The following is a 27,099-nucleotide window of genomic DNA, read 5'->3' as shown; positions in this document are numbered from 1 at the left end:
ATAACTTGCAAATCTTGTTTTTGCAAGTTTAAGCAACTGCAACTTGGAGTAAGTGCCATAGAAGTAGTTTACCCTTATATTCCCTGTGATAAATTTAATGAGTTGCTTCCCTCTCTTGTAAAGCTCATTAATCCACCCACATTCTTTATGCTTCACAATATCATGCATCAAAAGGTTCAATGTGTGCACCAAACACCCAAACCAAAAGATGTGTGAATGAGTACGCTCAATAACTTTTCCTGTTGCCTTAAAATTTGCTGCATTATTTGTGATCACACGAACCACATTATTAGGACCAACATCTTTGATTGATTGCAATAGGAGATTTGCAATGTTTTGGGAAGTTGCACTGATGGAGGAGGAGTCACGACATGTAATAAATACTGCCCCACTAATAGAAACAACAAGAACATTTATCAAATGTTGGTTTCTCATATTTTTCCACCCATATAATACAATGGATACCCCACAATCCACCCACTTATTTGTAAAACGTGTCAAAGCTCTTTGAACCTTTGCTTTTTCTTTTTCTAATAACACTGTTCTAGCTTTCTCATAGTTGGGGGCCTTGTATCCTTTTGGGTATTCATTGATGGTTTTTACCATTTCATGCCAATAGGGAGAGCGAAGCACATTGAATGGTACCTTGCATGCACAAAGAAATCAGAATATCTTTCCATCCACATCATCCCTCCTAGCAACATTCAGGAAATCACCTATTGTTCTTTACCTCTAGAGCTTGTAGAAGTACCATGAGGAGATGAACTACCAAATCTAGAGGTTGCACTTGATTCAGATTGAGTTTTTTGTTTCTTGTTTTTTGTTGTTCAACCTCCTCTATTTGGATGTATTTTCTTTTTTGTTCAACTGAAACCTTTGGGCAAATTGTTACCCCTAGGACACCGTTTTTCTCATCATTGTCCATCACCCCACAAAGATGCCTCCTCACACGAGTATATGAACCACTATATGGTTTTCCTCCATGACAACCATGAGAGCACAAAATCTTGTAGCTTCCACCACCTTTTCCCCCTTCAAGTTTGGTCACATAGTTCCACAAGGGTGTCAATGCAGCTTTCTCCTCTAGTGTTTCAATGTTCTCATCAGGATCATCCCCCTCCTCTTCAAACCCTTCCTCCTCATCATACATTGGGGACTACTATTCTCTTTTTCTTCTTCTTCCCTTCTAATCCTACTCCCCCTTGCCATCATGAAAACCAAAAGTGGAATGATACATATAGGCCAAAATAGAACCATCTTGGAATATGAATATAGGTGGTGGACAACCTGCAAATAAATGAGAAGAAGAAAGAATGGGAAAGAGTAGGAGAGGGAGGAGAGAAAATACAAAAAACAATGACAAAAAAATGAGGGAGTTTGGGATTTGCACTTACCTCTTTAGTTCTTGTAGATGGAAGCCCTTCTTTACTCCAAGCTCCTCCTCCTAGCTCCTAGCTCCTAGCTCCTTCTTCACTCGTCCAAGATCTTCTCAACTCTCTCTTTTCCTCTCTTCTCCAAGCTTTCTAAAAACATAAGAGTGAGCAAATGAGAGGTGAAAGGACTTTTATCCTTTTCATTCCATCCCTAACCCAATACTAACCCACCCCCCAACCTAACTTAAGCCAAAAAAAGAAAAAAATAGTTCAAGTGGGCCGCATGGTGGAACCGATTGGCGGGCCCACATAAGTGGTTGGGTTCCGCCCAGAAGCGGCCCCGATTCGTGGCGGATCCACAGGCTGATCCCCCTCCAAAATGCGGATCGGGCTGCACGGTTCCCATAGGCCAGGGATTGTCCAACCCCGCCCGATCCGCGTTTTGGAGGGTGGATCGACTACGTTTCCGTATGGGACGTGGATCGGGTTTTGGAGCCTGGGTGGGGGGGGGGGGGTTCCTGCAACATTGATTATTACATCAAAACTCATCATCCAACCTTAGAAAATAGGTTAGATAACCATAAAATCGTATATAGTACCCCCCTCTCAATACACACTTTTCTAACTCAAAGTTGGGAAATAACATATCAACAATGGTACTAACATCATGAAACACATTCCCCCTAGGTGATGTGTAGCAAACATTACATCATAAAGTTAAATTACATAGGAAAATACCACACTTGCTATTGATTTTTCATGATATTCTAGTTTGATAATTACTTTCCAATGATTTCTTAATTAATCCTTTTTGTGTCACATGCATCATTAAGCAATTATACATAGAAAATCTCATCAATAAAGTAATAATGATAGTAGGATCATGAAGAGACAGCTAAACACAAGAGACTCAAATTTTTATGCTGGGAAAACCCTAACTAGGGAAAAACCCTAACAAGGGAAAAACCCAACAATGTTTTCTTAGGAGAAATTATTCAATTAATCAAAAGTACATTCTGATTTTCCCCGTCAAAATTTGTTAGACTGACCACAAAATCCAATAAGTCAAACCTCTTCAAACAAACCACTTTTTCGCCCCCCTGCAATTTGGTCAAAGTTTGGTCAAACAGGGTGAATTTTGGCCTCCTGGAACTGCGTCAGAAACCCTAGTCAACTGCGTTGAAACTGCCCAGAAACAGATTCGGTCAACTGTCCAAAATCTCGGTCAAACAGAACAGAAAGTCTTGGTCAACGCAGGTCAAACTTCTATCTTTTCTCCTTTCCTTCTCCTTCACATGTGTGAATAGAGAACAGATGGTTTTGGTGAGATCCAAATTGTATCAAGTGGAGGAGGTCAAGTGACTAGTGATCTAAAGTGCCCCAAGGGGCACGTCTCTTAGTGCTGGGCCGACTTAAACAATTGGAGCCAACCTTACATTTGGAGGCAAAAATTAAATTTCAAATTTCTTCTTTTTCATTTTTTTTAGGGTAAACTTGTAGTGAAGAATACCGACTGGAGCTACCAAAATTGAACACTTGCAAGTTGCAACATGAATCATCCCACCAGAGCAGCATCATAAGCAAAGGGGATGTAAAGAAGTCTTATCCCCATCCAATCATCAAGTATGCTCCTCATCACTTGAGAACCATGTAGAACACCCCCTCCTATTGATACCAAATAAAACCGTATGATCATACCAATGTCACTACGAAATCCCAACAGTCATGAAACATATATCTTCTATCACCCTTGGGGACCTAGAATTATCATGCATATCTTGTATAAGCATATCAACCATATGATAATGGGATAGTATGCTCCACAACCATCGAAAAGTGCAACCAGGGAGAAGTGAGACTCTCCCAAGCCAAAAGCCTCTGAGGAACCAGCAGCAAATCTCCATCAATGTGATGAAAATCAAAAGGTGGAACCTCATACTTCCAAGCAGATTTTCTCCAGATACATGGAATTAAATCTTATACACACCTAACTGAAAAGGGTCACTAGTTTCCTTGTATTATGTGGAATTTACATTTTTGGTACATCTGGACTCAGGGTTATAACTTATAACGTTTCTTTGTTAGGTAAAAAAGAAAAACATTCTGAATGATGGATATTAATTTACAGGTTCGGGAAGGACGGGCCCCAAACTGGGTTTCTGACTCAGGCACGGAACAACCTAAAATTGCAGAAGTTATGCTTATTGCACAGGTATATTTGTTGGTATGGATGGTTATTCATATTTACAAAAATATTTCTTCTGTCAAAGTTATGGAATTGATGTGCTATTTTTGTAGTATATTTAGTCATATATGCTTCACATTTCTTTTGCATGAAAGTTTGGGAGTTCAGAGTGCAATGCTGCTTTGTAGTTTGACTGAAATGTTTATATTATAGGTCTGCTCAAAAGGTGTTGAGGAGGACTCGCGTTCAAGTGAATTCAAGCGAATGGCTGAAGCACTTGCTCTGGCAGCAGCCTCAGCTTCACCTCCACTCCCTCTGACAGCTCTTTTTGTGCAGGTTTTTCCTTTATCTGTATTTTTATTTAACTGGCATTTTTTCAGGACGATATTCCTTCATGATTTCATCACAGATTTGGCCTTTGGACTCTTGGTTTCAAAGTCCCTAAACATGTTAATTTGAAAGAAAATGTCAATATCAGAATTTACTGCAGGTTAGATGGACCTTATATACTTTGGTAAAATTGCCAATTTTAGCAAACATAGGTGAATTAAAGGTTAATACAACTGAATCAATCTAAGGATTGAGATTTTGAGTCTTGAGTTTCGGGTGGGCTTTTGCTTGACAAAGTCTCCAATCATGTATCAGAAGAGTTCCCTTCCGAGTTATTTCCCTAGACTAGTTTCAACTAGATAGACACTGCATTCAGTATCAATGCTTCCATATATCTTATGGTGTTTAGGTTGTGTGATATCCCCTATCCCATAAAGTTGCTAAGTGTAGCAAATTTTGTAAATTTTGGCGTTGAAGGCAACTTTGGCTTTTTGGACTTAGGAAAAGTGGGTGAATGGTTGCCACACTCAAGAAAAGGAGGAAATACACACCCCTTGAGGGAGGGAGTGTGAATTAGTGGAAAGTAGGGGCCTCCAAGGAGAGCGCTTGGGCCAGCAAGTATAAATGCTAATGGAGGGAGTGTGAATTAGTGGAAAGTAGGGGCCTCCAAGGAGAGCGCTTGGGCCAGCAAGTATAAATGCTAATGGGAGGCCTTCCTTTGGGGTCTTTTTGTCAATTGAATTTCTGAATTTGAGATCTCTTGGAGCTGTTTAGCACAAGGGGCCAAGTGCAGTTGAGCACAAGGAGTCTCAAGCGAGATTCCAAGCCAGTTTCAGAGAACTTCGACTGTCTCCCTAGGTGGTAGATTGAGGAGTTCATCAAAGGATTTCCATGGAGCTAATTCTTCAGTTGTTGGGCCAGATTGAGCAATGCACATTCCAGGGGCACAGAAGAGGAACCAAACACCCAGTGCACATTTGTGGAGGGAGTTCGTGGGTCGGATTGCAGGGAAATTCCATTCCCAGAGAAGTGAGGACTTGGTGGTGTTTTTGCTAGGGATATTTAGAGCTGATTCAGAGGGCCACTTCCATCATTCTCAGGCAGTGTGCAGGTATTCTTGGGCAGACTACGCAGGCATTGGGCAGTGCGAGTTGTGAAGCTAGGGGAGCTGGAGATTTGGGGGTTTTTTGGAGATAATTCCACGGGTGGCTTGGACAATTTATCTGGGGTGGATTTGGGGGGACTCTAGCAGCAGTGTTTCCTGTAGTGTGTGCAGCCAGCCAGAGAGCCACTAACACCATTTGGAGGGCATCCTCATCCCCTGGATTCAACCCAATCCATTTCCGGGTTTTGTGGGTTTTGGGAGGAGTCCAGGCCTAAAATTTTAGAGCATTCCGGGAAATATTCAGAGCATAACCTTACAGTTCAGTTGGCAGCAACAACAGTCATCATTGGATAGTGTGCATTTCACTCTATTGGGCCATTTCTTATTTGGGACAGAGGCTTCTTTCTGGGTTTTGCTCAACTTGCTTGGCAAGCCCAGGTTCTATCATTTCAGTTCATTCTATGTACCCCATTCCAACTATTTAATAAAATGGCACAGAGTATTTTGCTGGTATCTCGTGTACTAATTTCATGGCTGTGATTTGATTTATTATGCTGTTCCTAGTACATTGCTTTGGTATTTTCTGTTAATTTCTATTTAGGAATATTACAATGGTGTTAGAGCATGTTCTTGGACAGCTGTGGGAGCAGGAACTGGTGATGCCACCTCGTTTTGGTGGTGTAGTTTTTCATAGAGGTAGGGGCCGAGGCAGAAGAGGACATGGTAGAGGTCGAGGGCCTGACCCTTTTTCTAACACTAAGGTAGAGCACGCAAGAGGGCATGACAACTGGGACGAAGAACTCATGGAGAATGAATGAGAGCCTAAACAAGGAGAAAGGGAGTTGACATTGGCAGAGCTGTCAAGGCAACAAATGCTCATGATGGACATGCTAGCGCAGTTGGCTAGTGTTCATTTACAGAACCAGGGGAAGCAGAGTAATTGTGGGGAAAGTGGATCTTGAACTGGTGAGGGGAGCCAAATACATACAAGCACAAACCGCTAGGATGGCCCACTTGTAGCCGATCATTTCAGCTGTCCCAATATGCCCCAATTTGTGAATGGGCCCTCAGGAGAGCTAGACTCATTAGCAACTTTGATGAGGTCATTCTTAGAGGGGATTGATGAGTATGATGTGTTGGACCCAAGAATCAAGATGGCTATGTCTTTTAGAGAGTTTTGCCACCTAAAGGAGAAGCATAGAACAATAGCTAGGGCATCGTATAGGGGAGGCCATCAAAACCAAGACGTGTAGAGGACAATGAGAAGATAACTCTCCCCAACTTTGATGGATCAACCAGGAGTTTTGCTAAAGCATGGGTGTAGACGTTGGACACCTATTTCTAGCTAAACCCTATGAGGGAGACAAATGTGATTAAGTTCGCTACCTTACACCTAGATGGGGATGTGCATGAGTGGTGGTACCATGGGTTGATCACTCTGGGTCATGCTGCCATTACCTCCTACACGAAGTTCACGAGGAGGCTTAGAGAGATTTGAGTGGAAGGATTCAAAGCTCGACTTCAGGTAGTTGGCATAGTTGAGGTAGATAGGCGACATAGAGGCATTCATTGCAGAGTTTCAGAGGTTGGATGTGATGGTGTTGGACATCTCAGAAATGATATTGGTCATGTTGTTTGTTGAGGGGTTGACAAATCCATTGCGTGGTTGGGTGAGGGCCTATAAGCTCATGACTTTGTATGATGCGATTTCCAGGACTAGGGACATGCCGAATGTAATCCCTAAGACCAAATTGCCACCTCGGCCTAGCTTTCCTCAGAAGGGTAAGGAGACTAGACCCCCTCAGAAGGAGTGGATGGGATATCGACAAATGCACGATGAGAGTAGGAGAGACCTCCTAAGGTGGAAGCTATGCTTTACGTGTGGGAGCCTTGGGCACTTGGGCATAAGTGTTCCAAGGGAATTTCCATTATATTGAGGTGTTTTTAGACAATGAGCCTGACGAGGAGGACGAGTAGGAACAAATAGGAGGAGAGGAGGAGCACCATGATCCAGGGGAGGAGCTGCATTATCAGGTTGCCAAGGGAGGCATCATCGCTTCACTTATAGGGATTCGAAGGTACTATACGTTACTGATTAGAGGCACTATTCAGGGGCAACGGATGATTGTTTTAGTGGACAAGTGGTGCCACCCACAACTTTGTAGGAATTTACAGGGTAAGTTCCACAGAAAGAATACCAAAAGGACACCGCTCACAACCAGATCTCAAATCAATACACCAGTATTTTTGACGTGGTTAAAACCCTCAGAGTGCAAGGAGGGAAACAGTCCACGGCCTGTCCCAACGTGGGTACTACAGGCAATTTATTAATCAAAGAATGAAAATTTACATAAGCTTCTCTCATGCACGGATTACCCGAACAATGACCCTCCATGCGCTTTAAATAGAACTCATGGACCAATCGGGTGTCAAGCCACGGATCAAGTGTCGGTAATACCGAGGTGAGAGTGAACCGTCGGATCACTACATATCGTGACCGTCGGATTGTAAGTTACAAAATGTACAACGGTAAAGAAACACACTTTACCTAACTCTAACCTAACTCTATACTAGACCAAGTTGAACTTAACTATATCCTATGTGTCGGAATATCCTAACATCCCCCCTTAAGAACAACTTGGGATAGGATTGAAGGATTTACAAATATGACACAATAGGAGAAGGAAGGAGGCACTAGAGCCTATCCCCCCTTAGTGACAACTTCCTGAACTCCAAGCATATATCGAAGTTTAGTGAACTTCGCCTCTGTGAGAGCCTTTGTGAAGATGTCTGCAACCTGATCATCTGTTGGACAATATTGCACTTCAAGAACATGGTCATGAATGAGCTTTCTGATGAAGTGCATGTGTAGTTCAATGTGTTTGCTGCGCTGATGCTGGACTGGATCTTTGCATAGCTGAATGGCACTTTGATTATCACACCAAAGTGTGGTTGGATGCTGCTGCTCAAAGCCAAACTCTGATAGGATCTGACGAAGCCACAAGGCTTCCTTACTAGCTTCCACGGCACCACGATACTCTGCTTCTGCTGACGAAAGAGAAATGGCAGCCTGTTTCTTACAAGCCCATGTAATAGGTCCTGAACCAAGAGTGAAGACATAACCGGCAGTAGACTTCCGATCATCAGGGTCACCAGCCCAATCAGAATCAGTGAAACCAACTAACAGAGGAGCTGCTTTGGCACTGTAATGAATCCCAAACTGTACTGTACCTCGAACATAACGAAGTATTCTTTTAGCTGCTTTCCAATGACTTTCACGGGGGTTTTGCATAAAACGAGCAACAAGGCCAACAGCAAAGGAAAGATCAGGACGAGTATGGGTTAAATACAAGAGTTTTCCGACAAGTTGACGGTATAAGGTAGCATCAACTTCAGGAGAAGTACAAGAGACTGAAAGTTTGACTCCAGACTGAAAGGGAGAAGGGGCTGGCTTACAGTCTTCCATGTGAAAATGACGAAGAATATCACAAGCATACTTGGACTGGGAAAGGAAAATACCCTCTTGGGATTGCAAGACTTGAAGACCGAGAAAATAGTGTAAGTGTCCTAAGTCTGTCATTTCAAATTTCTTTTTAAGGCTGGACTTCACATGGTTTATAAGGTTGGGATCACTACCAGTAAGAATAAGATCATCAACATAAAGAACAAGGATGATAAGAGAGTTGCCCACTTTCTTGGTGTAGACAGTATTGTCAGAATGACACCTAGAAAAGCCAGATTCTAAAAGAAAGCTATCCATTTTGGCATACCAAGCCCGAGGAGCTTGCTTGAGGCCATAAAGGGATTTCTTAAGTCGACAAACAAGGCTGGAGTCTGTTTGTATGAAGCCAATGGGTTGTTCCATATAGATTTCTTCCTGCAAGTCCCCATGCAAGAAGGCAGATTTAACATCCATCTGATGGACTTCCCATTTTAAAGAGGCAGCAAGGGAAAGAACAAGGCGGATAGAGTTCATTTTGGCAACAGGGGAGAAGGTTTCAGTGTAGTCAATGCCTTCAACCTGTGAAAAGCCCTTAGCAACGAGACGAGCTTTATGTTTATCAACTTTCCCATCTGGTCCATACTTGGTTCTGTAAACCCATTTACATCTAACAAGTTTGCGTCCCTTTGGTAGAGGAACAAGATCCCATGTATCATTTGTCATCAATGAATGATATTCTTCATTCATAGCTGCTTCCCAATGTGGATGGCCTGAAGCTTCTGCAAAAGTGTCAGGATCATGATTTACTGGAGCTTGAGCCAGTAAAGAAGAGGCTCTTTCAAACTGAGAACGTGTACGTCGCTGATCTGTAGGATCACCGGCAAGATCACCTGCTGCATCCCGAGTAGCACGGACCCATCTTGGAAGTTGAGGATCCTGAGAAGGTGGGGGAGGATTATCATCCTCGCTTTCATCATCTGAAGAAGAAATGTTTTCAAAAGTAGAAGAGATAGGAAGAGGTGGCACATCCGCCGGACTAGGCTCGCAGGCCGATTTATTTTCATCAAATTTTACATCTCTTCTAATGATAACATTTTTGGACTTAAATGGAATAAGTCTATAACCTTTTACATCTTCAGAATATCCAACAAAAGTACATTTCTCACTCTTAGGTTCTAAAGCTTTATGCTTTTCATCTGGAATATGGGCCCATGCTTCACTTCCAAACACACGAAAGTGACTTACATCTGGTTTAATGGAACTCCAAGCTTCTTCTGGAGTGATATTCTCTAGAACCTTAGTAGGAGTGCGATTGATTATATAATTTGCACAATTAATTGCTTCGGCCCAAAAACTAAGACTGAGTCCTTTAGATTGCAGCATACAATTAGCCATTTCCTTTAAGGTGCGATTTTTCCTTTCAGCTACACCATTTTGTTGTGGAGTGTATGGAACAGTATGTTGCATTTGAATTCCATTTTCGGTGCAAAAGTTGATGAATGTGTTTTTAACATATTCTCCACCATTATCAGTTCTTAGCTTAAGAATTTGATGTCCAGATTGTTTTTCAACAAAGGCTTTGAAGGCCAAAAAAGTGTTAAATACTTCGCTCTTGAGTTTTAAGAAGTATACCCAAGTGCGTCTGGAGAAATCATCAATGAAAGTTAAGAAGTACTTGCAGCCAGAGAATGAAGCAACAGGAAGAGGACCACATAAATCACTGTGCACAAGCTGTAAAGGGGCTGAGGCGTGCCAAGAGGCACGTTTGTCAAAACTGTCCCGATGATGTTTTCCGAGTACACATCCGGAACAAACACCATCTCTGCAAGATACCATAGGAAGACCTGTCACCATATTTTCTTTACATAGATGCTGAAGGGAGCGATAGTTTAAGTGACCAAATCGCTCATGCCAAAGTTTGCTCACTTCATCATTATGAGCAACAAATACTGAGGGAAGATTGGATGACCCAAAGTTGTGAAACTTATACAACCTTTTGGAATCATCAGCAAGACCAGTAGCTAGAATCTGTTTAGGATCTTTTAGATCCTTGATTACAACATCATGAGGTGAAAATTCAACAATTTTACCTTCACCTGAATGAGTTATCTGATAGACAGATAGAAGGTTGCAGGATAAGGTTGGAACACATAATACATCATTAAACTGACCATTGTCTAGATGAACAGTTCCAGTCCCTACAACATTAAGAGATCTATCATCACCAATATATATATTTTTGGTGTTACAATCATTTAAAGAAGAAAACATGGCTTGGTTTTTGGCCATGTGACAAGAGGCTCCAGAATCAATGAGCCACTCATGAGAATGAGAAGAAGAAGAAGATACATTTAATGCATAACCAGACTGAGATGATTGACAATGACATGCAGAAAGTGCCATTCCGGAAGTTGAAGTTGAAGTAGGCTCCACATGGATGTTATGTTTCTTCATTGCGGCTTCCAAGGCTTCCATCTTCTTAAAGCATTTAGATTCTAAGTGGCCATCTCGATTACAAAAGTTACAATGTCTATCAGTCTTCTTCCATTTGTTTTTATTGGTCTTATCATTTTGCTGAAATGATCTTTCATTTTGAGGCTGAGATGGTTTAGGACCATTCTTTTGAGGATATGACTTCTTAGGATTCTTTGAATTTGGTTGCTGCTGGGCGGCTAACGCTTTCGTGGAAGAGTTTCCAAGATTAAGAAGACCAAGGTGTAAGAGTTTTTCTTGTTCTCTTATTAAGGAATCACAAAAGGAGTCAAAGGAAGGGGCCTTGTAGTCTTGTCCTTGACAAATGAAAGCTTCCCTTGTAGAATGGAAAGTGGAAACAAATACAGAGTAGGCTGGTCCCAACTTAGTAAGGATGGAATAAATAAGGTTACCATCTTCTTTCTTAACTTTAACACCTTCCAAGAGATATCTAAGGGTCTTGAATTTGGACAAGAAATCTTCAATGCAAGAAAAATTATTAGGATCCAAAGTAAGCAGCTCATTTTCAAGTTGATGGGCTCTAATTTCATTTTTAATCCCAAAAACTTTAGCAAGTTTTTCTAATGCTTCATGAGGAGTCTCAAGTTCTGCAATGTGGAATCTAAGATCAGGAGAAATAGACATCCCTATCAAACCACGTGCTTGATCTTGTCTATTTTCCCATTTTGCCGCCTTGTCTTCATCTTTTGGTTTCTTCTCTTGGTCTGTGGCTATTCTGTAGAGACCTTTACTTCTAAGTAAATCTCCCATGTAGGCTACCCATTGGAAGTAGTTAGTGCTGTCAAGAATGACTTGGCATGGACTTTCCATTTTAAAAAAAAACTGAAGCTGAAGATGCTGAAAGTAAGTGTTCCAATGGATAGATCTCGAAAAAATAGGCGGTTTAAAAAAAAACGGCTCTGAAAAAGGCTTCCGGATGAAGAAGTTATGGCTTTTTGAAAAAAAAATGTTGACGTTGCCGGCAAAGTGCGCGAATGTGCGGGAATGAAAAAATCCGCCCCCACAAAATGGAGACTTGAACCCAAGACCTCTACTCTCTTAAAATAGCTTTGAACCAATTGATCTATACAAAAATTTGAGAGAGAGAGAGAGAGAGAGAGAGAGAGAGGGGGGGGGGGGGGCCTTGGTTTGCGTGCTTGCCTTGAGAAAGCTCTTTTTCCCTACAAAACACAAAACACAAAACCCAACACGAATATGCAAAGAAAAACGAACCTTACGGCTCGAAGTTAGCTTTAGCCAAAAAACTAGAAATTTTAAAAAAAATCTCAAAGTTAGCTTTAGCCGAAAAACTAAATATTTTTCTCAATGTTTCTGATTTTCCGAGATCACACTAAGGTGCAGGGAAAAGAGCATACGCATGAGAAAAATCCTTCCTTTCTGTTTCTGATTTGCCCAGATCGCACAGAGTCGCAGGGCAAAGAGCATACGCAGAAATGAAAGGTATAGATCCGGTTAAAAAAAGGCTAAATAAACTGAGACCGAAATAAGCAGAGAGAAAATAACAGTAAACTGCAAAAAAACACTGTATACCTCCCGATCTGAAAAATGACGCAGCTAGGGCTACCGGAAACCTTTTCGCGTGAAACGAAAGGGGTTCCTCACTGGAACAGATGCTCCGAACGCAACAGAGCAGTCCTCTCGGCCCGAAAGCAGTCAGAAACAGCAGATCTAGGAAACGACAGCCGCATGCAGTTCTACCGGCTTCAGATTTGGATCACCAACGGACGCGGCCCTCAAATAGCTCTGATACCATGTAGGAATTTACAGGGTAAGTTCCACAGAAAGAATACCAAAAGGACACCGCTCACAACCAGATCTCAAATCAATACACCAGTATTTTTGACGTGGTTAAAACCCTCAGAGTGCAAGGAGGGAAACAGTCCACGGCCTGTCCCAACGTGGGTACTACAGGCAATTTATTAATCAAAGAATGAAAATTTACATAAGCTTCTCTCATGCACGGATTACCCGAACAATGACCCTCCATGCGCTTTAAATAGAACTCATGGACCAATCGGGTGTCAAGCCACGGATCAAGTGTCGGTAATACCGAGGTGAGAGTGAACCGTCGGATCACTACATATCGTGACCGTCGGATTGTAAGTTACAAAATGTACAACGGTAAAGAAACACACTTTACCTAACTCTAACCTAACTCTATACTAGACCAAGTTGAACTTAACTATATCCTATGTGTCGGAATATCCTAACACTTTGTAGATGCACAACTAGTAGAACGGAGGGGGTTACACTCACATCCTTTTGAGGGCTTCTCAGTATTGGTACTAGGGGATTGGACTATGCATTTCAACCTACTAATCCCCAAGATGATGTTGATGGGGAACTACTTCGTCATCGATGATTTATTCATGGTGAAGGTACTAGAAATCAATGTGGTGTTGGGCATTCAGTGGTTGTTCCCTCTTGGGCGTGTAACTACGGATTATAAGGTCGGAGTTTATGGGGCTTGATGGGAAGAAGGTGGTGTTAAGGGGCATGCATTCCTACCCATCTTAGGTTGTGTCAGCCAACAAGATGGCAACAAATTTGCGACATGGGGATATAACACGGGCAGTGGAGCTCATGTTTTCGGAGATAGGGACTCATGCACGTCAGCCTCATCCATACATTTTAGCAGTGTTCCACGTGGATGCGTCCCACAGGGTCGGGTGTGCGCACCCCTCGTACCCCATGCACTTGGGACGGGGGGATGTCTAGGGAAACGTTTCCCCACGTCCCCCTTTTTGGGAGATGCGGGGAGATGCAAGGGGGGACGTTTCCCCAGTGTGGGGGACGCGACTCCCCAAAAGGGTGTCCCCCCTCAAAATGGGTTGTGTCCCTCAAATTTGCTTGTAAACAATGATTTATGACATGGAAAACCTAGTATTTGACCATATTTCCCTACTATTGCTATGCAATTCATGGTAATGTTAAATTGTTAAAGTGACATTCTCCTTTATCTTTCATTTTCATCCTTTTACTTAAATTTTTAACATTACCATGAAATGACTCAGGATGTTTGAGAGTGGTTCCGACCTCATTGGATTTCATATGGAGAAAGTAGAATTTTAGATCTCACTCAAAATCCAGTAGACTTAACAGTTTTTTAGGAATTCAAGGTTTGATGGATTGCAATGTTTCCATTGCATTTTGTCATGTACAAGGGTATGGAATTAGTATTTAATTGAGAGCACCAAACCCTTTGTGTATTTTAGAGTGACTTTTAGACTCGTCACTCCACTGTTCTGGAGTTTTAGCTATATCAATTTACTATTCTAGACTTTAGATTTCAGTATCTATTATAGTCTATTTTTCTTGGTACTAATTAGATTCTAGAATGATGAATTTAAATTTTAAATCAATTTAGAATCTAGAATGATGAATTTAATTTTTAAATCAATGTAGATTCTAGAATGGTGAATAATGAATAATGAATATGGATCAGAGTATTTCATTATTGAATCTCGTGGTCTATGGATGAATCATGTATGTATTAGTAAGGATGATGAGTATGGATCAATGTATTTCATTATTTAATTCAAATATGTATGTATTATTGTATTTATGCTTTCATTATAAAATATGAATTTGATATATATATATATATATTAAAATATGAAAAAAAATTATATACCCCGACGTCCCCCCTAAATTTCCGTAAAATTTGAGTGTACTCCCACACGTCCCCTTTGTGCATCTCCCCGCACCTGCGTCTCTCCGTCCCAGAGTCTTGGTGGAACATTGCATTTTAGCAGTTCTTTAGAGACATCTGGCAATATTTGGAGAGATTCCTCCAGACCATCCCCCAAACAAAGGTTTTGAGCACATCATTGAGCTGGAGGAGGGGGTTCAGGCAAGCATGACCATCCCGTATAGGCATCCGAAGGCCTATTGGGATAAGATCGAGAGGGCCATTCAAGGGTTGTTGGCCTTGGGTCATATCAGGACGAGTTCTAGTCCTTTCGCTTCTTCTATGGTGTTGCTGAAGAAGAATGATGAGACTTTACATATGTGCATCGATTACAGGGCCCTCAATAAGACCTTGAAGAACAAGTACCCCATCCCACACATAGATGAGCTGATGGATGAGCTGAGAGGAGCCAAGTACTTCTCTAAGATCGACTTGCGCTCAAGGTACCACTAGGTCTGGGTGAGGGAGCAAGACATGCCGAAGACCACTTTCCAGTGTCACTACGGGCATTTTGAGTTCTTGGTTATGCCCTTTGGGCTGACCATCACACTGACTACTTTCCTGTCTTGCATGAGTCATGTGTTCAACAAGCAGCCGCACAAATATATGTTGGTGTTTTTGGATGATATATTGATATGCAACTGGACTTGAGAGGAGCATTTACAACACTTGGAGGAGGTGTTGCACATTTTGGAGGCGCAACAATTGTATGCCAAGATGTCCAAGTGCGAGTTTTCCCTGACAAAGATGTTTCACTTGGGCCACGTGGTTGGGAAGGATGGAGTGCGAGTTCACCAGGAGAAGATCTAGGCCATTTTGGGTTGGCCTACTCCTAGCGCTGTAATAGAGCTAAGAGGATTTTTGGGTATATGCATATATTACCGATGGTTCATGAAGGGGTTTCCACAGTTGGAGCACCCCTCATTGACCTCACCAAGAAGGGGGTATTTGAGTTGACAGATACAATGCAGGAGGCTTTTGAGCACCTCAAGGTAGTGATGAGTTCCTGCGCTGTCTTGGCACTACCAGAGCACTCATAGCCCTTCATACTAGAGTGTGATGCATCAAGTGAGGGCTTTGGCACAATCTTGATGTAGGGTGGTCACCCTATTGGTTATGAGAGTTAGAAACACTAGGACTATGAGAGACTGTACTCCATATATGACAAAGAGATGTTTGCATTGGCCAAGTTCATACAGTACTTGGTGGGGAACCGTTTCAAGGTGAAGATTGATCAAAATAGTTTGTAGTTCTTCTTGGAGCAGAAGGAGCTCAATGACAAACAAGAGAAGTGGGCCAGCAAGATCCAAGCCTATGATTTTGAGATATAGTATGTCAAGGGGAAGCGCAATGTGGTAGCTAATGCGCTTTACATGAGGCCCTCAATACTCTCTCATGTTGATTTCTGGTAGCATTAGAGGTGCTCTAAGTCTCAAAGTTTGCAGGGAGGCTTGGGCACATCTATTCCAAACAACCTAGAAAGCGTTTTGGGAAATTCCACCCAGAAACAATTTTATTAAAATAATTAATTATTTTAATGGGACCCTAAGTCTAAACTTAGGAAAATAAAATAATTAATGGGTATTAATCTAATTGTGGGTGTAACTTCTAGAAGAAGACGAGGATCAAGCAGAAATGATCTTAGCCATTGATTGGCTTCTAATCTGGCCCATTGAATGTTAGCAAGAAGATTATTTAAGGAAGCTTGAGGGTCATTTGGAAGACACACAAAGTGACTTCAGAAGTTCAATTTTCTGATGTAGAGCAGCTGCTGGGAGAATTTCGATAGTGAGATTTTGCAATGAGGGGTAGGGATAGTTTGGTTGGAGAATCTTCTCCCGAGGCAAGGATATGCAGCAGAGAGGCAGAAAGACACCAGAAGGAGGCAGCGCAGTACCCAGGAGGGGTTGACGTTGAGCCAAAGAGCTCACGCAGAGGCAACGCAGTCCTCCAAGCAGATGTTCGAAATTTTGTTGGTGTTTAACGTTCTGAGTAGGGAAGGTTGACGTTAGAGCTCTAGGAGAGCAAAGTGATTCCCAATTGAGCTAACGTAGGGCCTTAGACGCTGACATAAGGCCCACGCAGGTGCAGAGCAAAAGTAGCCGGGGAACTCGCAGTTCAATTGTCGGATCCGCTGGGACTTGTCGGGTAGAGTGAGGTAATGTCACAAATTTCTTCTGCTAGTCATATTTCTCTATAACTGGATTGCTGGGAGGGTATCTAGAAGCTGTATTTAGAAAAATACTGCATAATAATAAAAACCCTCAGATTCGCTGCATCGGTTTTCCCGCACTGGGTTTTTCCGGGCACATTTGTCCAAAAACATCTGTCATTTGTGTGTGTCTTTCTCTATTGTTCAATTTCTTGTTTCGACATATTATTTAAATGGTGTAGGCTGCAATGTATGTATTTCGATGTTTGTCGTAGGAAATTGCAAATAACTTGTCCATGTAAAACTAACAAGTAGGAGAAATATCATCCGTGCTGCAGTAAGAATTCCCGGGTTTAAGGAATTTTCACATGGTATCAAAGCAAGTGCAGGTGAAGCAAGAAGAACAGTGCCAGAGAACCCAACACTGAGTAGAAAAGGAGGTCGAAAAAGTTGCAGGAGGCAACAGTTCGAATCCCTAGAGGGGTTTGTGTAGTCCTAGTCTGAGGGCTGATTTTCAAGGCAGTCTCTCTCTGAGTGAGTCGACAAAGAGAAGGGCTTCCGGATCGAAATCTTGCCGTGGCAGAGGGAGCAACGCTGAAGGCTAAGTGTGAAGAAGGAGCTCGTGGGACACAGTGTTTTTACAGGGCGTTTTGCTTGGTAGAAGGATGTCAAAAGAGAAGAGAAGCACTGTGAGGGATCCTGTAGTCTATCACATTGCTAGTAGTGGGACTGCTAAGGAGATGTGGGATGCGTTGTCTACGCTGTATTAGGGATCTTCCAAGCAGCGAAAGATGTACTTAGAACAAAAATTGAGATCTGCACAGGTGCAAAAGGGGGAGTGCGCAGATACATTCCTCATGAAGCTTCAGAAGACCCAAGATGAGTTATCAGCTATGGGGTCTACACCTCAAGATTTCGAGTTGGTTAGACTAGCCCTCAATTTTGTCTCAGATGAGTGGCAAGTCTTTTTCCAGAGTATCCTAGGCTGGGTGACTTTGCCGAATTGGGATGAGATGTGGGCATCTCCAAAGCAAGAGGAGTTGAGGAGAGACTTGGTAAAGTGTAAGCTTGACAGAAGCAGTAGCAGTGGGTCGAAGCCCAAGGAGGAGGATGAGAATGTAGCCCTTGCATTGAAGGGGCAGCAGGAGTAGTGGAGGCGGAAGAAGGACGGCTCGAAGATAAAGTGCTCCAGGTGTGGTGAGATGGGTCACTATGCTACACAATGTCCTCATGGCTAGAGCACATTCGATGCTACCACAAATCAATAGACAGGAGATGTAGACATAGGGTGCTGCTACAGGGTGTGTAGTAGCACTAGAACACATTCCTCGCCTAAAGGAGTGTTAGTTTTTGTAGCATCGAATGTGTTCTAGCCTTGAACTTTTGTGGAGAGGCTAGAATACATGAGATCTTCAAAACACATAAATTGTGGCTGGAAATTTTGCCTAGAAATGACTTAATTAGATTATTAGCCAGTTTTTAAATATTTACTAAGTTTAAACTTAGGGAATATGGTTAATTAATTGGTATTAATCAAGTCAAGGCGAGAATCATCTAGAAACTCACATAGATCGATCAAGATATGATCCTAGCCATTGATTAAGTTTTAATCTTGGTCGTTGGTGCTCCAACAGAGGATTATAAGAGGAGATTGATGTGGTGATGGAGAGGACACTTGAGAGGTTCGATTCCTAAGTAGATCAATTTCTAGAGTAGCAGTAGTCAGTTGCCGGAGAGAGAGTCATAGATCGAAGCAGTGAGAGCGGGGCATAGACAATGAAGCTGGAGGAAGCTTTCCATATCTGGTGAGTGAATTTGTAGAGAGGCAGAAGAGCCATAGAGAAGCTGATGCTAGGGCAGTGCAGTAGCCTCTAAAGGCAATTTCAATTATGATGGGGAAAGCCGAGTTTCAGTGCCAACAGCTGGACAGAGGTTCCGGGGGCCAGGAGAAACATTTTCCCAGACAACAACAGACTAGACGACTTGAGGAGAGGCTGATTCAGACTGAGTGCAGAAGGGACTGTGTTAGGGTGACACAGAGCCAACACATAGGCAGTGTGGATGGCTCACTTGTAGCTGTAGTCAGAGCCCAAATTTTCCTATGGGGTCAGGAAAATTCCTCACTAGATTTTTGCCAGTATTTTCTCTACAGGATTGTTAGTGTTCAACATCCATATTGTACTCAAATTATTTCACTGCTACTTAATAATAAAACCCTCAACTGCTGCACCAATTTTCCCAAGTTGGGTTTTTCCGGGGACTTTTGTCCAAAAACAATTGTTATCTTTATGTGTGTGTGCTAGCATTTCTTGCAGCGTTTATTCTTCTGCAGTTTTATTTGTGTAGATTGCAGTGTGATTTATTTTGTATTTGCCATAGCAAAACAACAAATAAATTGTTAAATTAAATTAACAATTAGGAGAGTAATTTCCAGTTGCTATAATAGGATTTCGGTTTTGGAATTTTCACAGTTTGAACATGTTTTGGACATAACAATAATTTACTACAACAATAAGAGTGGGATTCGACTTCCAAAAAAATCTCATGTTCCATGACAAGTCCAAGCATATTGAGATCAAAAATCACTTTATCTGAGACATGGTGTAGAGAGGAGCAGTAAGACTCCATCATATAGCAACTGATGACCAAATTGCCGACATTCTTACCAAGCCTTTGCCAAAAGGAAAGTTCTTGGTTTTCAGAGAGCAGCTTGGACTGACGGATGTGACCCTTCCTAGAGATGGTGGTCATGGGTGATGAACCTTGGATGTGCGAGATCCTTGTCATGTGTTAACAAGTGGATCCGCCCGAGCAGTGATGAACCTTGGATGTTCGAGATCCTTGTTATGTGTTGACAAGTGGATACCCCCAACCAATGATGAGCCTTGGATGAGCAAGATCCTTTTCATGTGTTGACAAGTGGATCTCCCCAAGCAATGATGAGACTTGGATGTGCGAGATCCTTGTCATGTGTTGACAAGTGGATCCACCCAAGCAAAGATGAGCCTTGGATGAGCGAGATCCTTGTCATGTGTTGAGAAGTGGATCCCCCCAAGCAGTTATGAGCCTTGGATGTGTGAGATCCTTGTCATGTGTTAACGAGTGGACCCCCCCAAGCAGAGATATGACTTGGTTGTGCGAGATCTTTGTCATGTGTTGACATGTGGATCCACCCAAGCAGAGATGAAACTTGGTTGTGCGAGATCCTTGTCATGTGTTGACAAGTGGATCCCCCCAAGCAAAGATGAGACTTGGTTGCTTGAGATCCTTATCAAGTGGGTTATCCCCCCATGCAAAGATGTGATTTGGTTGTGCGAGATCCTTGACAAGTGGGTTATCCCCCCAAGCAAAGATGAGACTTGGTTGTGCAAGATCCTTGTCATATGTTGGCAAGTGGCAATCCCCCAAGTGGATATAGGGTGGTAGTCGGAGCTCCCCTATGACGATTCTTGTTCGTTAGAGTGAGACATCATTGTTCTAGATGATACAAAGCAGAGATGAACAGAGATGAGCAGAAAAAGTGAAGATATTTTGTTGCAGAAAGAGGGAGTGTTGAAAATTTGGCAGCTCAAGGATGAATTTCTAAAAATAGAAAATGTAAAAATAAAATTTCTAAAAAAGGAAAGCCTAAAAAGTGGAATTTCTAAAAATAGAATGTCTCAAGTATGAGTTTTCAAAAGTAGTAAATCACGTTGCACCAATTGATAATAAAGTATTTTTGATGTAAGATCCTTTCTGATCATCAATAAATCCTAATAGTTCAATTTCGAATTATCATCAATATTATTATTATTATTAAAAAGAAATTCGAGTCACTCAATCGTGGCTCTCAATAATGTCCTTTAACGCTCATTATTGGCATGGCATATTCCTCTTACACTATCACTAATGCTCTTACACTCTTTTACACTCAATTAAAGCATGTCATAAAATATTCTCTTATACCCTCTTATAGTCAATAAAATTATGTCATCCACATATACTTCAGTAATGGTGAAACTGTCATGTTCAACCTTTGCATAACGGTTGCTATTGATACTTCCTCTTTTAAACCCTTGTTTCTGCAAGTACCTGTCAAGACGGGCATACCAAGCTCTAGGAGCCTGTTTGAGACCATATAATGCTTTCTTCAACCTGCAAACATAATCCTTCTTGTCAGTGAGTAGAAATCCCTCAGGTTGTTCTATATAGACTTCTTCTAATTCTTCATTCAGAAAGACTGATTTTACATCCATCTAATACACCTTGATCTTCCTTGAACATACATAGTTCAAGAACATTCTAATGGCTTCCATCCTGATGACGGGTGCAAATGTATCTTCGAAATATATTCCTTCAACCTGTGCATACCCTTTGTAGACCAATCTTGCCTTGTTCCTGGTAACTTGTCCATCCTCATTCAACTTGTTCCTGAAAACCCATTTTGTGCTAATGACATTTTTGTGACTTGTCCTTTGGTCATGGAACTAATTCCCAAGTAACATTCTTTTCAATTTGATCCAACTCTTTGTTCATAGTTGCTACCCAATGTTCCTCATGACTAGCTTCTTCAAAGCTGCTCGGCTCAAATGTGGCCAAAAGTGCAAGATGGGCTTGTTCTAGTGTGCGTAGTTGTCGGATTCTTTTGGTATCTATGCCTTCATTGATGTTCCCAATGATCTGATATGAAGGATGGTTCTTTTGATACCATTTATTAGGAGTCTATGATGGTACCTACTATTCATTTCTTGTCTTTTCCTGGTTGGAAGTTGTTTCCTCATTTGATTGCACTTGCTCCAGGGCTTCCTCTTTGACCTTTTCTAGTTCTGCCTTTTGTGTCTCTGGTTTGCTTGAATATAAGCTTCCTTGTTTTTTTTTTGGTCCACAAGCTTCATCAAATGTTACATTGATGCTTTCAACTTTCTGGTTGAGTCTCAGATTATAACATCTGTATGCTTTTCTTTTGCGTTAGTAACCAACAAAGATGCCTTCATTTACTCGTGAGTCAATTTTTCCTGTCTTCTAGTCTTCCCTTTTAATGTAGCATTTGCTTCCAAAGACTCGAAAATGTTTGACATTCGTTGGTCTTCCCCTCCATAGTTCATATGAAGTCTTATCATAGTTGCTTCTAAGCAATCCTCTGTTCAAAATGTATACTGTTGTATCAACTTCCTGAACCCAAAATTTGTTGTCCAATTTTGAATCATTCAACATTTTTCTGGCCATTTCTTCTACAGTTCTATTTTTCCTTTCGACGACTCCATTTTGTTGTGGTGTCCTTGCTGCTGAGAACTGCCTTTTTATTCCATGTTCCTCACAGAAATGCTGAAATGCTTTGGATGTGAATTCTCCACCATTATTTGATCTTAAACATTTGATTTTCAAATCAGTTTCATTTTCAACCATTTTGTTGTAGATTTTGAAACATTCAAATGCTTTAGACTTTTTCTTCAAAAAACTAACTGCTGTCATCTTGGTATAATCATCAATCATTAGCATGAAGTACTGTTCACCATCTTGGTATAATCATCAATCATTAGCATGAAGTACTGTTCACCATCCAGTCCTTTAGTCTTCATCGGTCCACATAGATCAATGTGTATCAATTCCAATGGTTTTGGTGTGGAATGTTTTTTTGTCTTGAATTCAACCCTTTTTCCATGCCTGCAATGTTTACATGTAGCACTAGTTGCTTTCAAAATCAACGACATTTCTCTCACATCCTTTCAAAATCAACGACATTTTGTTCTTGTGTCCTGCAATTAGTTTCCCAAACGAATCTCAAGAGTAATCAAAACAAACCAAACCCTAGACTCTCGTTAGATAAATCCTTTCTCCATAGGGCTGAGTGTAAATTCAGATCTTGATCTCATAAGAATGTTCATTAAGTTCATGACCTTTGGAGGGAATATCAATGCCTTTTTATAGTTTTGGAAGGGCTCTTATGAGATATTCAAATTCCCCTTTGGAGGGAGAGAAATTGACCTTTTAAAATTCAAATATGTTGGAGGGGTCTTGAATTTGAAAATCAAATGACCTTTAAGCTCCAAAAACCCCTTTTTATGATTTTAGATTTTTCAATAGATTTTGAAAACTCTCCAAGATGCTCTTTTGCCACAAATAAGATATTTAAATCTTTTGAGAAGAGCCTTGTTGCCTTGAGTGAAAAGATTCTGCCACCTCAACACCCTTTGGGGGTTTTGCCCACAAATTGGGTCCTTCTTCAAACTGGAATAACTCACAAACTGAGTCCTCTTGTGGTGTGCCACATACCACCGGAAACAGCTCGACGAGGAGAATAGAATCCAAGAAGGATGACCTTGACTTGAAACATCATAAATTGCCATGTCATTTTGGTCAACAAAAGCAGGGCATCTCCTGGTGCTGCTTGGGTTGACATCAATGACAACCACATATCAACACTTCTGGATTGGTGAAGCATCCATAAACACAATGCAGTTTAGACTCTAGATGGTTCAGGAATCGTTGTTTGTCTCTGTGGTGCCTGTTTCAAAATTTCACACGGATACAAAGAGATTCAGTCCTGAATTCCAGAGTGACAGATTGCTTGCATTCAGGAAAGTGTCCACTGTCTGGGTCCAGACAGTTCAATTAAAGCAGATCCCAAGTGTTTCTGTGAATCGCTCCTTTGCATCCCAATGTGAACTAAATACTTTATAGAAATGTATATTTCAATACTTAATGGTCAGCCTTTTATGTTCCTTCTTCTTATTTTGTAGGCAAATCTTATTTCTTTTATGTTTCACTGTTGATCCCCCTTGTATTGTTCTCTTACCTTGTTCTGTTGTGTTATTAACTGTAGATTATTGTCGTTTCTTCTGATAGTATTTTCTGTATAGGATCATTTGGATATTTCCAACGCAGCACCTTTTGATGCTCCTCTGTTTCCAATACCTCTACCCAAAGTTGTAGAAGGTGGTAATTTTGAAGATGAGTGCAAGGAACGTGAAGGGCAAATTCATGATTATATAAGTAATCTTCGATTCAGTATATCACCAACTGCATTTTTCCAGGTTAGACTTTGTTTTTACTTATTTCATGTCAGTGTCACTTACAATATTGTGATTTTATTTATTTATTGCAGTGTAATTTTATTGATGTTTGATCACTGTAGGTTAACACTGTTGCTGCTGAGAGGCTTTATTCGCTGGCAGGTGATTGGGCAGCTCTTGGTCCTACAACCCTCCTTTTTGATATATGTTGTGGGACAGGCACCATTGGTTTGACATTAGCTCATCGGGCTGGGCTGGTAACATAATTCACCCAATTCTGTTAGGTGTAATTGCTTATTCATTACCAATTAATGTCCGTTGAAAGGGATCAAGCAACAGATCTGTACAACGCATTGCGAGATTTCATTCTTGCATAAGTATTATATCTAGTTTGGATCAGTGTTGATAATATCGGTATCGGGAAAATATCGGCGAGGGTCCAGAAAATATCTTATCGGCAATATCGGCGAAAATATCGGCAAAATATCGGTAAATATCGGCAAGCATAAAAAATATTTTTTCCAAATTTTTAAATATAGCCGATATTTTGCCGATATTTTCCGATATTTGCCGATATTTTGAAAATATCGCGATATTATCAAAACAGAAAATATCGCGATATTTTCTCGGCGATATATCGTTTTGCCGAAAATATCGCGATATTTTCGAATATCGCCGATATATCGCCGATATTATCAACAGTGGTTTGGATCAATTGCTGACACAATTTACTCTCTAATTTATAAATGTACCTCTGTTAGGTTGTAGGGATAGAAATGAGTGCCCCTGCTGTTGCAGATGCTCAAAGAAATGCAGAAATCAATGGCATAAAAAATTGCAAATTTGTTTGTGCCAAGGTGATAAAATTTGAAGTCCAGAGAGCATCATGAATTCATTTACATTTGTTTCTAAACATATAATGCTTGTCTGATTTGATTTATGGTGGATGCATTTTATCAGTGCACTAATTAAGAAGGGATTGTTGTAGGCAGAAGATGTGATAGATTCATTGTTGAAGGAGTATCTCGAAATGCCAGCAGAGATGGCATCAGATATCTCAGATAATGCCACTGACAAGAATATTGACAATATATCCAAGAAAAGTGCCAGTGAATATGGCACACAGGGTAATAATTCTCCTGAGTCTGGAAATGACACACAAATAAAAGGTGACACTATTGCCAAGGAAACTGAACATATTGCTAATATCAGCAGCAAGTCTCCAGGAACCTCCACTGAGACAAATGAGCTTACTGAAAACAAGAAAGAAGCCAATATTATGAAGCGGTTTAGAGAAGTAGTTGTTATAGTTGATCCTCCACGTTGTGGTCTCCACCCTGTTGTAAGCATCTATTGGATTTCAAATGCAATTTGACGATTGTTTATGCCTTCACCAAGTAAATATAATATGACTCACATGAAATGAATTTTGTAGTTTGGAGTAACTTGTCTGAAATTATTTGTTTACAGGTCACCAAGGCTCTTAGAACTCAACCCTGGTTGCGTCGGCTAGTGTAAGTAATGACTGAGTGCTTTCCTGTTGTATTTCTTTGATGAAGTTCATAATCTTGACTATGTTGTCTTGTGCATCAGACACAAAGAAGCAATGGGGTGAGAATTTAAGGCACTCAGATTAACTTGCTGTCTTGTTTGCAATGTGCAGTTATATCTCATGTAATCCAGAGACGTTAGTAGCTAATGCAATCGAACTTTGTACACCATCAACTGGTAAAGTGGAGAAAGTAAAGGGGAGGAGAGGTGGATACAGACACATGGGCAATGCAGGTCATGCTAGGCAGCGTGCCAAATCCATGCCGGTTTCGGAACCATTTTGCCCAGTCAAGGCGATGGCTGTAGATTTGTTTCCTCATACACCACACTGCGAGATGGTGATGCTGTTGGAAAGATAGGATTTGGCTTTTGAGGACATTTCTTCTGGAAATTCTTTTTCTTCTCATGTATTGCATTTTTTAGCCACAGCCAACTGGTCCAAATCTCTTATGGGAGAATATGGTTGGCCGTGTGCAATGCGATTGAGTCTTAAGTTATGCAAATGTGGCCCTCTTGAAGTGCATTTTCAGATTTTGCTAGTGTTGCAAAATCAGTAACCCGCTTTAATTAGATTTTTTGTGAGCTATCATCTTTCTTGTTGTATGTGTTCTTTGAGTATTCAATCAGTTAACTTTATAGTTAGAAAATAGATTTTCTAATCTCAATCCTCGTAGTTTATTCTTCTACCAGCACTTTTTTGAGGATAGGCATTCATATTGGTTGTTAACGATGATACACAGGGTAGGTCCCCAACCTTTACTAGCCTTGCCGAATTGCAATCACTGGAGCCTGCTACTAAAACCTTGAGTTGGAAAATTCTGTCTATGTTGAGAGGTAAGTATCTCTACTCAGCTACAGAAGATTAAAATTTGAAAGCATTGGACCATGCTACTACTCAAACCTTGAGGTGGATATTATAAGAGGTTAGCATTTCTACTCAGCTACAGAAGATTAAAATTTGAGGGGCTACGTCAATGTCCAAGATAGATACATAACTATAATATGACGTAAGTAAATATATTACATCAGAACATTTCAATGTTGTAAATTGTGGAAAGACTAAATATGTAATTGCTTATCTTCGCATATTCAAAATTTACATTGCTTTTGGTAAGGGCAGTTGAAAGGAGTGCCAGTGATATTAGGGATAAATTATGAAATCGAGAACCCTCGTTTATGCATTTTAGCTCATTAGATAAGGTGTGACTTCAACTTTTAGATTGCTTTTCGGATAGGTCGGATAAATCTAGCATTGCTGATATCAGGGATAAATAATGAAACCATAGAACCATTGAATGCCATTTTGATCATTAGATAAGGTTCTGAATAGGAGGATTTTATTATCACTCTAGCCCTCTATGCATTCTCAGTTGTTCAAGCAACATACTTGGTAACAGAATCCTTTGCAAGTAACTCACATGATTCCCAAAGGATTATCATAAATCAGACTCCTAGTTGATCAACCTTGGTGTAGAGAGGCTCCTGGATTTGAAGCACCACCAAATCCCATGGGGTTATGGTGTACCCCATGGTGTGTAGGGGCCTTGCTACCATCCTCACCCCTGGTGATCACAATCACACTCTAGAATGTCACCTCTCTCTTTAAGGATCTTACTATCAGTTGAGCTTGTAGTGATCATAACCACATTTGATAGTTGTGTCCTGCAATGGATCCAAAATAATATTACAATGAGCTAGATCAGTGATGCGGGGGAGCGCCCCCCCCCCTTCGAACCCGCTCCCGAAGCGCGCTCCGGGCGGGAGCGGCTCGGGAGCGGGTCGGGA

General features: G+C 41.1%; 1 protein-coding gene across 1 annotated transcript in view; it reads left to right on the top strand.

Moving 5' to 3' along the window:
• The window catches only part of LOC149225989 (zinc finger (CCCH-type) family protein), a 201,179-nt gene extending 175,276 nt beyond the window's left edge, over positions 1-25,903 (top strand). The window contains exons 7-14 of the mRNA XM_089377373.1: positions 3,502-3,585; positions 3,772-3,894; positions 23,611-23,784; positions 23,886-24,020; positions 24,525-24,620; positions 24,752-25,105; positions 25,234-25,277; positions 25,427-25,903. Of these exons, the coding sequence (XP_089233499.1) occupies positions 3,502-3,585; positions 3,772-3,894; positions 23,611-23,784; positions 23,886-24,020; positions 24,525-24,620; positions 24,752-25,105; positions 25,234-25,277; positions 25,427-25,673 (1,257 nt within the window). The 3' untranslated portion in view covers positions 25,674-25,903. The remainder of the gene's footprint in view (positions 1-3,501; positions 3,586-3,771; positions 3,895-23,610; positions 23,785-23,885; positions 24,021-24,524; positions 24,621-24,751; positions 25,106-25,233; positions 25,278-25,426) is intronic.
• The last annotated feature ends 1,196 nt before the right edge of the window (positions 25,904-27,099 follow it).

This window comes from Pinus tabuliformis, chromosome J, assembly GCF_031772625.1.
Source record: "Pinus tabuliformis cultivar Carrire ecotype Pingquan chromosome J, CPIR1, whole genome shotgun sequence".
Lineage (NCBI taxonomy): Eukaryota > Viridiplantae > Streptophyta > Pinopsida > Pinales > Pinaceae > Pinus > Pinus tabuliformis.
Note: the sequence above shows the minus strand (reverse complement) of the source record. Positions and strands in the feature narration are given on the sequence as shown.